Here is a 14448-nt window from a genome sequence, read left to right as displayed (position 1 = left end):
ATTTCCAAGATCCACTGGCTTGCTGTAATGTGCATCCAGACAAGCAGAAACTCAGAGAGCTAATCCTCTCTCTGCAGAGGGGCATGTGGCTCCCTGGTGTCATTGTGTCTTTTAGGCAGGTCATGCTTGATAAGCGGCGGATGGTTGGGAACGCCTGTAGCCCGCATACTGACCCCGGGAAATTTGTGAAGATTTCTGCGACGAGGAAGAAACATATTGCCTGTAGTCATGAAAATTTCTGCAGGAGCCACAAAAATTAGAATGCCCAGGTAGTGTCTTCGGGAAATGGTCCACTACTGAATCTATGAGGCCATCCAGTCCCTTACCAAATAACAATTGCTCCCTGAAAGGCAGCCATGCCAAAGTTGCCTGGAACACTGCTGAACCCAAAGCATTCGGTGTGCCGAAATAGAACACGCTGTCACCTTTGCCAGTACTTTCAAAAGATCATATAAGGCAGCTGCCATGTAATCTGTCACAGCCATCAGAAGCTGAGGCTCCACCGCATCAGTCTCCAGCATACACAGCCGAGACAGGTGCGTGCCACTGCTGCTTTAATGCCTAAATTTGCTGTCTTGAAAATTTTTCTGAAGATCACATCCACACGGCGGTCCTGTATAGCCTTCAACACCACTCCCCCAACACTAGGCAAACGAGACACTTTAGAATCAGTTAAAGTCTGAACCAACTTGCCCAAGTCTTCACCAAACAAGAAAGACCCCTTAAAGGGAAACTTTGTTAACTTAGCTTTGGACGCCGTATCCACCAACCAAGCGCGAAGCCACAAGGTACGGGGTGCTGCCACTACAAAAGTCGACGACTTGGCAGAAGCTTGCAAGAGATAAGCACCCAATTTAATTTTGGCAACTTTGTGCTTTATCAATTCCCAATCCTCAGATTTACTATCAAGTACATGCTCGGCCCAGCGAAAACATGTCTGAGCTACCAACCACCACACATCGCTGCCTGGACCGCAAGAGCTGTCACATCAAAATTCTGTTTAAGGAGGGACTCCAACTTACGCTCCTCAGGGTCCTTCAAGGCTGCACCACCCTCAACAGGCACAGTATGCTGCTTAGAGATTGCCGAGACCACCGTGTGCGCTTCCGGCACCTGCCACTGTGCGAGCAAAAGATTCTGAATATCCTGATGCATAGGAAAATAGCTGGAAGCAGAGCAAGGGGGTCCACCGTACGTGGGGGCTCCAACATGGTGTTCTCAAAGTTTAAAACATAAGAGACCTGAAGAATGAGCTCATGAATCTCATCCCACTGAAAAATGCGCACCATGGACACATCTTCGCCATCAGGCGGCTGCTTGAACCCACCGCTGGTGGAAGCGGACCCTGGAAATTTTCCCAAAGGTCCAGGTTCTCATAAAGCACATCCGACTCCTCTGGACAAAAAACCACGACGCAAGATATTCTCGGCCACTTGGAGAGAGGAGAGGGGGCGAAAACTAGCGGTCTGGGGCCAAACCAGAACAGTCATCGAGGGCACAACCCCCCCCCCCCCCGAAACCCCCGGATTGGAAACAGGACTTCCAGCCACCAGCCTTGCCAAGTGCTAAAATAAAATCAGGGGGGGAACCCCAGTGGCCCCAAGGGACTCCCTGCCACAGCAGGGGTCCCAGCACAAACCTGCCCCTGCTTCTCCAATACAGGGGCAAGGTCCCCTGAAAACATGAAAAAGATGGAGGTGTTTCCCTCCAAAAAACTGGCCAGAAACTACCAAAAGAGAGCTCAAGGCCTATATCACCTGAAAAGCTTGGGCGTATCCTGCCAAGGCTGACGAGCTCTCCATTGCGGCAAGGGAATCCCCAGCCGCTCCAGCGGTAAGGGAATCCTTTGTACCCTGACTATCGGCGGCTGGAAAAACTCCCGCGTGGGCGGCAGAGGAAGCCCAGGCTTCCCCCGAAATCGTGGCTAACTTGCGAAGCACTGGCGGCGGTGTTCCCTGTTCAATGGCTCCCGAAGCCGAGGATCCCCCCACCGCTCCAGCCTGTGCAGCACTTGCACTGGCGGCTGGAGCACTTTATCCCCTGCCGAGTGCTCATTGTGCTGCAAAACCACCCTAACTGGAAAAAGTGCCGGTTACATGAGAAATAACAGCAAAAGACAGCAAATGGAAGGGAAAAGAACATTTTCTTACCAGCACAGCCTCAGGATTTTTTATGCAGCGCAATTTTAGTTAATCAGAACAGACTCTATGGCTCTCAAAGCTGGAAGCCTGACCAACAACGGGGGCAAGGCTGCCAGCTGAGGCACCTCTGCAAAAATTTGGGGAGGTGGAGGAAGGTGGGGGGAGGGACCCAGACATTCCCCCGAGGTTGGACAGATCCCCAAACAGGACCCGTCCAAGCTCCATCTTGCACAAAAGGGGAACCCAGGAGTCCAAAACAAATTCCAATACTAAGAGGGGAGACGAATTAGTCTTACCATCTGCTGCTGGAGACTGAGATAGACTGGATTGCTAGAGGGAGCCTCAGCTAATATACTACAAGTTTTTGCCTCAGTCTCCACCTGCTGGTCATAGTGAGGTATAATACCCATTCATAAGGACTATACCGGTCTAACAGGCGCTACAGAACACAGGAGACCATTTGAAAACACAGAAAACCCCTCAAAATTAACTTTTCAAAATCGCTGTGACAGCCTGTCATCTCTGCTGTACTCACTGTTACTAGAGACACTGGGCTGCACCTGCTTGCAGCTCTGAGTCAGTAGCTGGCTAGAATTCACTGCCACACTGCTAGGAAAGCCTTCTCCAAGGTGATCTTTGGCCTGCCGGTCAGACTCCACTGTCTGACAACGCTTATAACCCTGCGGACCACTGGAAGCGCACCAGGATGGGCGGAGGTGCGAAAATACAGCCGGTACACTGCTGAACCCTCTAAGCGCACCTAACAGTCTGCGCTTGACCCTCGCTTAGCGGATGGTAAGACAACTTCAGGGACGGCCTTGAGCTCCAAGGATAACTATGCAGAATGGGCAACAGGTACTCAGAAGGGATCAGCCTGTCAGCTACAGACTGAAGTCTGTGAAGTTACAAGCAGGCAGAGCCCTCCAAATTGCTGTAGACACGAAAATAAAAAATATATCTAAGTAAAATAATAAAAATGAGAGCAGAAAACACACAGCTGCAGCCATGCGTGCAGAAGGAAAGACTGCAAGAGGGCGCTAAGCTAATCTGTGGGCAGAGTGAAAAATCTGGAGTGGATTCCTTCTGCAGTCCATGCGAGTATGAGGAAATAACTCTGTTGTCTACAATGTCTCACCTATTGCACTGGAAATAAAAATTTCCGAAACATTTGATCCCATTTTTAAAAATACAGATTCCTCTTCTGGAAAGTAGCTTTGCGTACTCCAGTTAGCAAGTTCACCTTCACACAATTTGTGCATAATTATGAGCAGCTCCTCAGGGAAGTTAGCATCATCCACTGAGAGTTGAAGGGACACAGAAGCACACTTTATGGTAAACCCTTTTACTGGTCATTTCAAAATGTTTTACAAAATGGTAAAAACATTTACAACCTTCATTTTCTCAATCTTTTCATCACATACCAGTTAAAAAACATACAACATGGAATCACAAATAAATCTGAACACTATTCCTTGTTTACCAATTTTTTTTTTTTTACAAAAAATATGTGCCAAAAAAAGACATACTTAATTGCTAAGACCTCAGTCTGACTGACAAGGATGTGGCAGTTTTCAGTCTTCCAATCCCAGGAAACAATTCTTTTAGAAAGGCTACAAGCTCTGAAAACTGCTCCCAGCACAAGAAGCCCTCACATCCTTCTGCTCAGTGAGTGCTTTTTGCTGTTCCAGCTCTTCTGCCACACACTCTTCCTGCAGAGACAGGCTGCCTCTCTGCTGTCCTTGGTTGATTATAAGAAGTACCCCTTCCCACCCTAGGGATGCTCAAATTCATAATATACAGCATTTAAAGGATAAAAACAGGGAGCACCCAACCTTAGCCCTTGGTCACTGCACTATTTGGTGTTGCAGATACAATTCCCTTTTCAGTTCCCCACTATGTGGAGAACTTAACCCACATTACTACTTGCAAGAACTTATCCAGCTCCTGATGCACACAATCTACAATAAACCGACATGCTGGGCTTACAGAGTGGAATCAAATGAAGTAAGAAACTATTTTCATGTGTCTAAGACTAAAAAAATTCTAAAGCCAAGGACTAGTATATAAGGGCAAACACCAATGGTTAGTCACAGCATCCTCAGTTCTTGCAGTTAAGGCCAGTGATCCCAATCTAACCCACTCCTCTAGTGCTGCTGATTTAGAGCTCTCTCACCACCTCAGGGTACTCCCAGTCTGTCACATTTCAAAAGCTTTCAGCTCCATTAAGTTTACTCCTATCCTACACCAATTCCAGTTCACTGCCATTTCCTTAACTTTGTCATAATTTTCTATATACAATTTTAAGTCACATTCCAAAGCACAGGACAAATTTTCACACTTGCTGTCATAACTGCTCAAACATGAGTAGAAACAAAAGTGTGTGGTGGGAGAGATCTATTTACAATGTATGATCAAGATGCCCTGAGAAATGTCAATGCCTCGATCACCAGAGCACAATACAACTGCTTTGTGGAAACATCTTGGGGTCGACAAGTCTGACAAAACATGAAAACCCCAACTTATTCCTTAAAGTTGTCAAGTATCAGTCCTCAAATCCAGGACATGAGTTGGCACTGAACGCCAGTGAAGATACTGCAACTTCTGGGATACCCTTTAAACAAACAGCTTGCTTAAAAGAGTGGGGATGGGCATTTTTTTAAATATAAAATGATGGAATTGTCGTTTATTATGCTACTTTTACTTCCTTTTGTAGTTTCATGGAAGTTTCTGAGATTTTTGTTTGGAAGCTTTTATGATTGATGCCTCAATAAAAGATATTTCAGCTAAAAGAAATTAGGAATTTTACTTGAACTAGGCAGACATGGCTGAGCAGTTGTACCACTCTATTTCCCTTTCTGACTTGCTGCCATAGCCCAGGGCACTTACATTTCCATTACACTTAGCTATCTGAGAAATGTTTATAGAAGACACTTTTCAACAAACTTTAAAAAAATGTACAAGTTCAGTTTTTAATCCCTTCCCTCCCCCCTCCCCAGTTGTTTGCTTCTACAGAAGTGAGTGGCACCTTCCACACTCATTGACTGGCTGAGGTCTATACTGTGCTCACTTCATTGGTAGCCCTGGTAACCATAATAGTTTCCATAGTATGGATCTCCTTCTGGGTAGTAGTTCTGCCACTGAAAAGAAAAATAAGTCAAAATTAAAAAATGCATATCTCATATAAGGGAAAAGGATTAGGACCAATCAATACACATTACCATGAGTTTCAGAGAGAGGGAAGGAGAAGAAATTAACACATTCATGACAGAAAACACTCAGGGTACATGGGGAGGATTTTTAGCACATAAGCCACAGAAGACAGTTGGATAACAGAGACAACAGCATTTATCACAGAAAAAAGTCAAGAGGACAGAAAGATGAAAGACAGGTATATACACACCTCTTCATATTGCCTGTAGTAATCCATGTAACTGTTATAGTCATAGTTTCTTCCATAGTACTGATCATAATCATCTCTGTATCTCTCATTGAAGTTACGGTATCCCTGAAAAGAAAAGGTGCTTTCAGTGAATGAGAGAAACTCTTAGTTTCCCACACCACTGAATCTTTCAATAGATTTAGGAGTTCCTCTACCTGTAACCACACTCACCCCTCGATTTCCAGATTGAGACCAGTACTGTTGCTGTGGTGGATGACTGAAAGACCGATTATCATAACCCCAGCGCTGCACAGGACCTGTGGACAACAACCAGCTGAAAACACAACATGCTGGTTCACACACACCTTATCTTATGCCAGTGTATCGCAAACTGTGTGCCACATGAGATTTCAGGTATGCCACAAGACGACGGGAAGGAGAGGTGCCAGCGCTGGCTGACTGTCTACAGGATGTGTCTCTCTCGGCGAGAGGCACATCCTGTAGGCAGTCAGCCGCCACTAGTACCTCTCCTCCTCTCTGGTGTCTCCCCTTCTCTCCATGCCTCTCCTTTTTCAGCATCCCCCACTGGCGGCTCAGGGCTCCATTTGGAGAGCCTCTACACATGTGCGGACATCAACATGACATCACGAATCCATGTGCCCTCGAGCCGAGGCCGCCAGTTTAGTGTGCCCCAGCTTATAATGTTTGAGATACTTTCTTATACTAACATTTTACAGGCTCAACAGTTTCTTCCTTTAGTTTGGGCTTCCATTTAACTGGAAATACCCTCTACTTTGGCTATATGGGAAGATTAAGTTCTTACTTCCATAATCTTCTTGTAGAAAGGCATATGTCTTGAATCAATGGGTTAATTGCAAGTTATATAGAAGGCTTCACCTACATTTTTCGGCTCTGCCTTCTGCATCCCTGGGCTGTGCTATAGCTCCACAATTTACACCAAAGCAGTTGAAAATCACTGTAAGCGGAACAAAAAAAGCAAGAGGGGTTGGGGAACTTCCCCAACAGAGCACATCTGTTCTGCTCTATAACAACTACAATAAACAAATCAATTTCAATAGAAACATAGTTAAAAACAAGGTAGAAACTAACAAGCCTCCTGTCTGAGTGCAACTAGCACCAACACTTATGCAATACTTACAAGCCTCTCATGTGCCTCTTTGGACCTCTTTGTTTGACAGAGAAACAAATATCTGGAAATACAAACTTGCCCAAAACAGGCTAAATGAAAATCTGACAAGGTAGGCCTTCAAGACTCATATGCCTTTCTACTAAAAAGAAAATTATCAAGGTAAGGAGGAGAAATGAGGTTCTTACTTGCTAATTTTCTTTTTAGTCCCACCAGACCGGCACAGAACAGATGAGTTTACGATCCTCTGCCAGCAGGTGGAGACTAAAACAAATTGACTTTTTTGGCAGTAGTACAAATGGGCTGTGCAGTCCCATCTACAATCTGTCTGACGAATAGCCAAGCGGAATAACTAGGCTGAACAAGAAAACATACCAACTTCACTCTCATATGGAGAAGACCAATTAAGTGTCTGGATCGGACCTGGAAAGATTGTTGGATAGTGATTAGAACAAGAACCTTCAAAAACATCCCCACAGTTCACCAGCTAAACCAGACAAACCAAACGTATATTCCCCAACAACCAAGACAAACAGTACCGCAGAAAAAAATGCACTTTCTCGACAAACACTAACTAAAACCACAGAGTGGGGTCTGTGCCAGTCTGGAGTGACTAAAAGAAAGAAAATTTGCAGGTAAGAACTTAATTTCTCCTTCTTTAGTGTCCCTCCAGACCGGCACAGAACGGATGGGACATACCAAAGCAGTACCCATTAAGAGTGGGACCCACAAAGGGCCATCACAAGAACACACTCACCGAACACAGCATCCCGATGTGCCTGAACATCCACATGGTACTGCTGAACAAAGGAATGGAAAGAACACCAAACCGCAGCTTTCAAGATATCCACTGGAGGCACAAAAGAACTCTCAGCCCAAGAGGATGCCTGACCCTAAGTGGAATGAACTTTGAGAAAATCTGGAACAGGTTTCTTCTGAAGGTATGCTGAAGTGATTGCACGCTGGCTCAAGAAGGCTATTATAGCCTTAGAAGAACCGTTCTCCCCTTGCAAAGACCCGCTAACAGAAGAAAAAGACCATCTAAATGCTGTAACTCCTCAATCTGCTGAACATAAGCATGAAGAACCCTACGGACATCCAATTTGCGCAACTGCTTCTGCTCCAAAGACCCCCTCCCAACTACTCAAAACCAGAAGGAAAGGAGAAGCAACTTTCTGCAGAAAGGAGGGAACCGACCCACTCCCTAGAGAACTCCAGGAAGGAAGGCCTACATGAAAAGGCCTGCAGTTCGGAAACATGTTTCGTGGATATAATGGCTACCAGGAACATCACCTTAAGAGTAAGGTCTTTAAACATGCAAGAGCCGAGCAGCTCAAAAGGAGGACGAATGAGCACAGAAAGAACCAGATCGAGATGCCAGGAAGGAACTGAAGGATGAACTGGAGGCCAGAGCAATTTCGCCACTCTCAAGAATTGAATCACATCCGAAGAAGAGGCTAAATGCCGATTCTGCAACAGACCATGAAAAGAAGTTAAGGCCGCAATCTGAACCCTAAGGGAGAACTAGGTGAGACCCTACTCCAAGCCATTTTGCAAAAACTCCAAGATGTGAAGCAAGGACACATGAAGGAGAACCACAGCACAAGCGGAACACCACTCCTCAAAAAGATGCCAAATGCGCACATAAGCCCGAGAGGTGGAAAGTCTCTGAGAACCCAAGAGGGTGGAGATCACCTTATCAGAATATCCTTTCCTACTTAGGCATTCCCTCTCAATAGCCAAACTGTAAGACAAAAAGGACTTGGATCGAACATGGGAATGGGACCCTGAGTCCGAAGGTCGGGCGAGAGGGGTAGAAGAGGATCTGCCACTAGAAGATGAACCAGATCTGCGTACCACAGACGCCTGGATCAGTCCGGGGCCACCAGGATCAAGCGGCCTGTGTGCCAGGCAATCTGAAGAACTCTGCCAATCAGTGGCCACGGAGGAAAGACATACAGCAGGCTGTCTGTTGGCCAAGCCTGCAGCAGAGCATCCAGCCCCTCAGCCTGGACATCCCTGCACCAACTGAAGAACCTCGGTGCTTTGGCGTTCACATTTGTGGCCATGAAGTCCATGACTAGTTGGCCCCATGATTGAACAATCAACTTGAATGCTTCCAGCCCGAGAAACCACACATGACGACTGAGGAAGTCTGCCTGGACATTGTCCACTCCCGCTATGTAGGATGCTGAGATGTCCAGAAGATGAGCCTCTGCCAATTCCATGAGAAGAGTTGCCTCCTGTGCTACCAGATGACTCTTGGTTCCCCCTTGACAATTGATGTAAGCCACCGCCGTGGCATTGCTTGAGAGAACTCAAATAGATTTGCCCTCCAGCAACAACTGGAAGGCCACTAACACCAACCGAATGGCTCTGGTCCCCAGAATATTGATTGACCAGGATGCATCCACTGGCAACCAGCTACCCTGAGCCAAGCAACCGACACACTGAGCTCCCCAACCGAGGAGACTAGCGTCCTTAAAAAGCACTGTCCACTGGGGCTGATCTAGACTCACACCCTGAACCAGATTGGAAGACTGTAGCCACCAGCTCAGGTTGCGACGAACTTTCCCCTGAAGAGGGATGGGGGAGTCCAGATTATGAGTCTGCAGCGGCCACCGCTGAAGAAGAGCAAACTGAAGAGGACGCATGTGAGCCCGAGTCCACCTGACAATTTCCAAGGAGGCTGTCATCGACCCCAAGACTTGCAGAAAATCCTGCGCCCGAGAACGACAACAATCCATCAGGGAGTGAATCTGCAACTGCAATTTCAACACCTGGGCCTTGGGACGAAAAACTCTCCCCAAGCTGGTGTCAAAAGAAACTCTGAGATATTCCAGGTGTTGAGACGGAGCCAACCAGCTTTTGGACAGATTAACCACCCAGCCTAGTGACTGTAGAAACTCCACAACCTGAGTCATGACCCAGGTTCTCTCCTGAAAAGACTGCTCGAATCAACCAGTCGCCAAGAGAGGGATGAAGCAGAATGCCCCCCTTGCACAAGGCCACCACCGCCGCTACCATAATTTTGGTGAAAGTCCATGGAGCCATGGCCAGACCAAAGTGCACAAAATTGATAGTGCTGCCCTAAAATCGCAAAGCGAAGGAAAAGCTGATGGGAGGCCTGAATTGGAACATGCCAAGTAGGCCTCCATCAGGTCGAGAAAAGTCAGAAACTCCCCCACGTTGAATAGCGAGAATTACGGATTTCAGGGTTTCCATACAAAAAGATGGAACCAGGAGTGCCCTGTTGACACCCTTCAGATTCAAAATGGGCCAAAAAGACCCCTCCTTCTTGGGCACCACAAAGTAAATTGAATACCTACCAGAACAAACCTCCTAAGGAGGAACAGGAACTGCCACTCTGAGGTCCGGCAACCTTTGCAGCGTCTGACAAAATGCCCACATCTTCCAAGTTGCCTGACAAGAAGAGACGAAACGATCTGGCAAAAGCCAGTACAACTTGAGAGCAACTTGAGAGCCGTCCAAAATCATCTCTAGGAACCACTGATCCATTGTGATCTTGGCCCACTCCCAGTAAGATTCCCACAACTGGGCTCCTACTGGAACTGGAGGAAGGACCTGAAGTGAGTCATTGGGCCAGTCAGGGAGAGGAGGAATCACTGGCGGAGTCCCGTCCCCCCCAAGCGGGCTCCCTGAAAGGACTGCATGCGCTGAAAGAAGCGGCCTCTGCAATGGAAAAGAGCAGAACCACTACAAAAATCAAGTAAACATCAAGTAAACGCCTAGCGAGGTTGGTCCTCTGGAGGTCGAGGCACCTTAGAATCACTCAAGGCCTAAATAAACTTATCCAACTCCTCCCCAAAGAGGAAGGAGTCCTGTAAAGGAGATTTACTGAGCTTAGCCTTAGAAGCCACATCTGCCAAACAACTCCGAAGCCACAGGGTACGGCAAGTAGCTACTCCGAGGGCCTGGACTTGGCTGATGCCCGCAACAGATCATACATGGCATTAGAGATAAGAAGCGCCAAGCTCAACCTTAGCCACTTCCTGATCCACTAAGGACCAGTTAGCAGACTCCCGGTCAAGGACACACTCAGACCACCAGAAAAAAGCCCGGGTCACCAGACCACCACAAATTGCCGCCTGGACAACTAAGGCAGCCATATCGAAACTCTGCTTAAGAAGAGAGTCCAACTTACGGTCCTGAGGATCTCTCAGTGCCAAACCACCCTCAAATTGTACAGTATGTCTACATGCAATAGCAGAAACCACCGCATCAACCACAGGAGACTTGAAGGCATCCCTATCCCCATCAGGAATGGGATAAAGCCTGGCCATGGCCCAAGCCTACACCAAACGAAAAGGCACATCCGGAGTCTTCCACTGATGCATAGGAAAGGCGCGGGATGCTAACTAGATCCCCCTGAAGAAGAGGGTCCACAACTCAAGGGGGATACTTTGCTTCTTCCTCAAAATGCAAAACTGAAGACACCTGGAGAATAAGCTCCTACAGCTCTTTCTGGTGAAAAATGTGCACGACTGAAAACTGCCACATCCTCACCAACCAGCTTCTCCAACCCCCTTATCATCCGTCCCCCCTAGAGGATGTTGGGAGTCCACCCCAGATCCAAGTCCTCATCCAGCAAAACCAGGTCAGCCAGAAACAATCCTTATCCCAAGACACCTGTAGCTGCTTAGACAATGGCTGGAAGCACTGGATAGGTGCAGACGCCGCAGGAGCCTGAACGGGGCAGATGTTGAAGTTAGAGACCTCCTAGTAGACCCCCAAGAAGCAGAACCCCCAGCCGCCTGCAAATAAGCCTTGTACATGGCTAAAACAAAGTCAGGGCAAAACCCCACGGCGGAATAACAGAAGTCACTGCAGGTGCAGAAGAAACAGCTGGGACCTGCTCCTGTTGCTCTAAAACAGAAGGAAGGTCACCTGAGGCCACAGGCAAAATGACGGAGCTTCCCGCCAAAACCGGAAAAAAGCCCACTGAAAAAATCTCTCTTGAAGCCAGAAGTAGAAACAAGGAAGGACTAGACCCAGCCACCAAATTAGAACCGCAGGCAGCAGCCACTTCAGCGCCATCAGTGGTAAGGGCAACCTTATTTCCCTGTTGGTGCCTGAGGAAACCCGTGTGGACTGTGGGGGAAGCACGGGCTTCTCTACTGCCCACAGATGATCGATGTGCATGTAAATGAGAACCCTGCATTCTGGCACCTGAAGCCAACGCGGATTCCCCCTCGAAGCAGAGGAGCACTTCGCAGCCGCATCCACTATTCAGCGCGCACATAAAATGCACTTCTACTTTTTAAAAAGTATTCATAGTATGTGCAGGAGACCAATGCACAAAACTGATGGTCAGAAAACAGGAAAACAATTAAAGTCAAATGAAAGCTTCCATTAGACCAGCTGCCTCAGGCTTTTTTTTCGTATTATGTTCCCCCAGAAAACAGCTGTAAAGGATAAGAGAGCAGACCCCACAGGCTCTCAAAGCTGCAGTCTGTGCCTGAAGGGTGGCCAGGCATACAGCTGAGGCTCCTCTAATGAAATTAAATAAGGGGAGGTGGGGGAAATGGGGAGGCGGGACTCGACTATGTGTGGCACCCCCGAGGTCAGATGGACTCCTGCAAGGGTCCCCTAAGCTCTGTCTGAATAGCAAAAAAGGGACAATAAAAAGGCCACTAATCAGATCCAATAGGCCCTAACTATTAAAAGGAAATACTGCATAGGCTTACCACCTCCACCTGCTGGAGACTGAGAACAGACTGATTGTAGATGGGATTGCACAGCCCACTTGCACTACTGCCAAAAGTCAATGTGTCTCAATCTCCACCTGCTGGCAGAGGAATATAAACCCATCTGTTCTGTGCCGATCTGGAGGGATGCTTCAGAACCTAATCTTTCCCTCGAGTGCAAAAGGCATATGAATCTTGAACCAATGGAATGTACCAAAGTAGTCTCCCAAGTCTAGGGCAGTACAGATGAGCCTGCTGGTAGCACAGAGGACCAAAAGAGGCGTCCAGTTATGCCGCCACATCCACCCTGAAAAGTTTTGTAAAAGTATGGAGGGTGGACCACGTAGCCACTCTACAAATCTCCTCTGGTGAAAATTTCCAGGACTCTGCCCATGAAGCCACTTTTGTTATAGTTCAAAGAAATTGGTGGTTGTTTACCACACCCAATATATGCTGAAGAAATAGCCATATGAATCCATCTTGAAATGGAAGCCTTAGAAGTCAGCTTATCCAGATGGCTAGAACTTAGCACAAAAAGACAGGGAGCGTTGGCTAGGCGGTCTTGGTGGTTGATGTCCAGATCAGATACCCTCAACCAAGCCAGGCGGCGCATGGCAACGGCCAAGGCAGATGCACGGGAGGTGAGCTCAAAGGAATCATAAATAGAGCGCACCATAAATTTCCGCAGTTGAAGAAGGCTGGAAATTTGCTGCTGGAAGAGCGGGACTTTGTGTTCCGGAATATATTTTTGAAGGGTGGACAGTTGTTGTACCAGATGTTTCATGTAAAATGAGAAATGAAATGTGTAATTGTTCGCCCTGTTGGCCAGCATTGAGTTTTGATAAAGGCGCTTGCCAAACTTGTCCATCGTCTTGCCTTCTCTGCCAGGAGGGGTGGAGGCATAAACACTGGAGCCCTGAGTTTTCTTCAAGGTAGACTCAACCAGGAGAGACTCATGGGGCAGCTGAGGTTTGTCAAAACCCGGGATCGGGATGACCCTGTAAAGGCTATCCAGCTTACGGGGGGCCCCGGGGACGGTGAGTGGTTTCTCCCAGTTCTTATAAAAAGTTTCCCGCAGTATGTCATGGACGGGTAACTTGAGAAACTCCTTGGGAGGCTGTTCAAAATCCAAGGCCTCCAGAAAGGCCTGGGATTTTTTGGAGTCAGACTCTAGGGGGATAGAGAGAGCCGCTGACATCTCCCTGAGGAACCTTGAGAAGGAGGATTGCTCAGGCTTAGAAGTGGTATCGGGCGCTGAGGGCTCCTCGTCCGATGATGATGCGCCCTCCTCGGTACCGGGAGGGGAGTCTTCCCATAGGTCCGGGTCCCTGACATCAGTGTGCGCATGTCGAGATATCGGGGTGGAAGGCTCAGTATGGTGGGTCTTAGACAGAGACTTGCCAGAGCGCACCGAGACATTACCGGGAGAGGAAGATCGGTGCTGGTCTCGGTCCCGGGAAGAACGGTGCCGGTCTCAGTCCGGGGAGGACCGGTGCCCCGCCTGGTACCGAGGAGGATCGGCATCAGCGTGGGTATGACCCACGGGGTGGGCAGGAAGGTGTTCAGCCGAGAGAATCGGCATGGAAGAGTTAAGGGGCACCGATGGGGTGGATACCGGTTGGACGGCACGAGGCTCGGGCCGGTCTGGTACCGAAAGGAGCGGTGCCAGGAGGGTCGGTAACAGGTGCTGGAGTTGTTGCTGCAGCTGTTCCTGTAATTTGTCTTGGAGGATGGTCGCGATGCGGTCATCCAGGGGTTGCACCGGAACCGCTTTTTTCTGCTTCGGTTACTTAGGTGCCGCTCCACGCCCCGGCGATGAGGAGGCCGATGACGAGGCACTCACCGAGATCAGGGTGGAGCGTTTCCGGGGTCGGCGTGAAGCCGGTAGGGCCGGTGTCGCCACTGTGGCCGGAGGGCGCTCAAGGGAGGTGGAAGGCTTCTTAGCCGGCTTACCTGGCGCCAGCGACGCCGATGAAGGATCGGGCGTCGTCGAAGTGGTGGGTGCCGATTTTGGCGGTACCGTAGTCGACGGAATCGGCTCCATAGCAGATGCAGTGCCGAAGAGGATGTTCT

At 48.3% G+C, this 14448-nt stretch overlaps 1 protein-coding gene across 1 annotated transcript in view; it reads right to left on the bottom strand.

The window, feature by feature from the left end:
* Nucleotides 1-3467: 3467 nt before the first annotated feature.
* HNRNPUL2 (heterogeneous nuclear ribonucleoprotein U like 2) overlaps nucleotides 3468-14448 on the bottom strand; it is a 72850-nt gene continuing 61869 nt past the window's right edge. The window contains exons 12-14 of the mRNA XM_033954593.1: nucleotides 5752-5837; nucleotides 5542-5646; nucleotides 3468-5278 (exon numbers count right to left, since the gene is read on the bottom strand). Of these exons, the coding sequence (XP_033810484.1) occupies nucleotides 5210-5278; nucleotides 5542-5646; nucleotides 5752-5837 (260 nt within the window). The 3' untranslated portion in view covers nucleotides 3468-5209. The remainder of the gene's footprint in view (nucleotides 5279-5541; nucleotides 5647-5751; nucleotides 5838-14448) is intronic.

The sequence above is a fragment of the Geotrypetes seraphini genome, chromosome 8 (assembly GCF_902459505.1).
Source record: "Geotrypetes seraphini chromosome 8, aGeoSer1.1, whole genome shotgun sequence".
Taxonomy (NCBI): domain Eukaryota; kingdom Metazoa; phylum Chordata; class Amphibia; order Gymnophiona; family Dermophiidae; genus Geotrypetes; species Geotrypetes seraphini.
The sequence above is the reverse complement of the archived record's forward strand: the minus strand, read 5'-3'. Positions and strand labels throughout refer to the sequence as shown.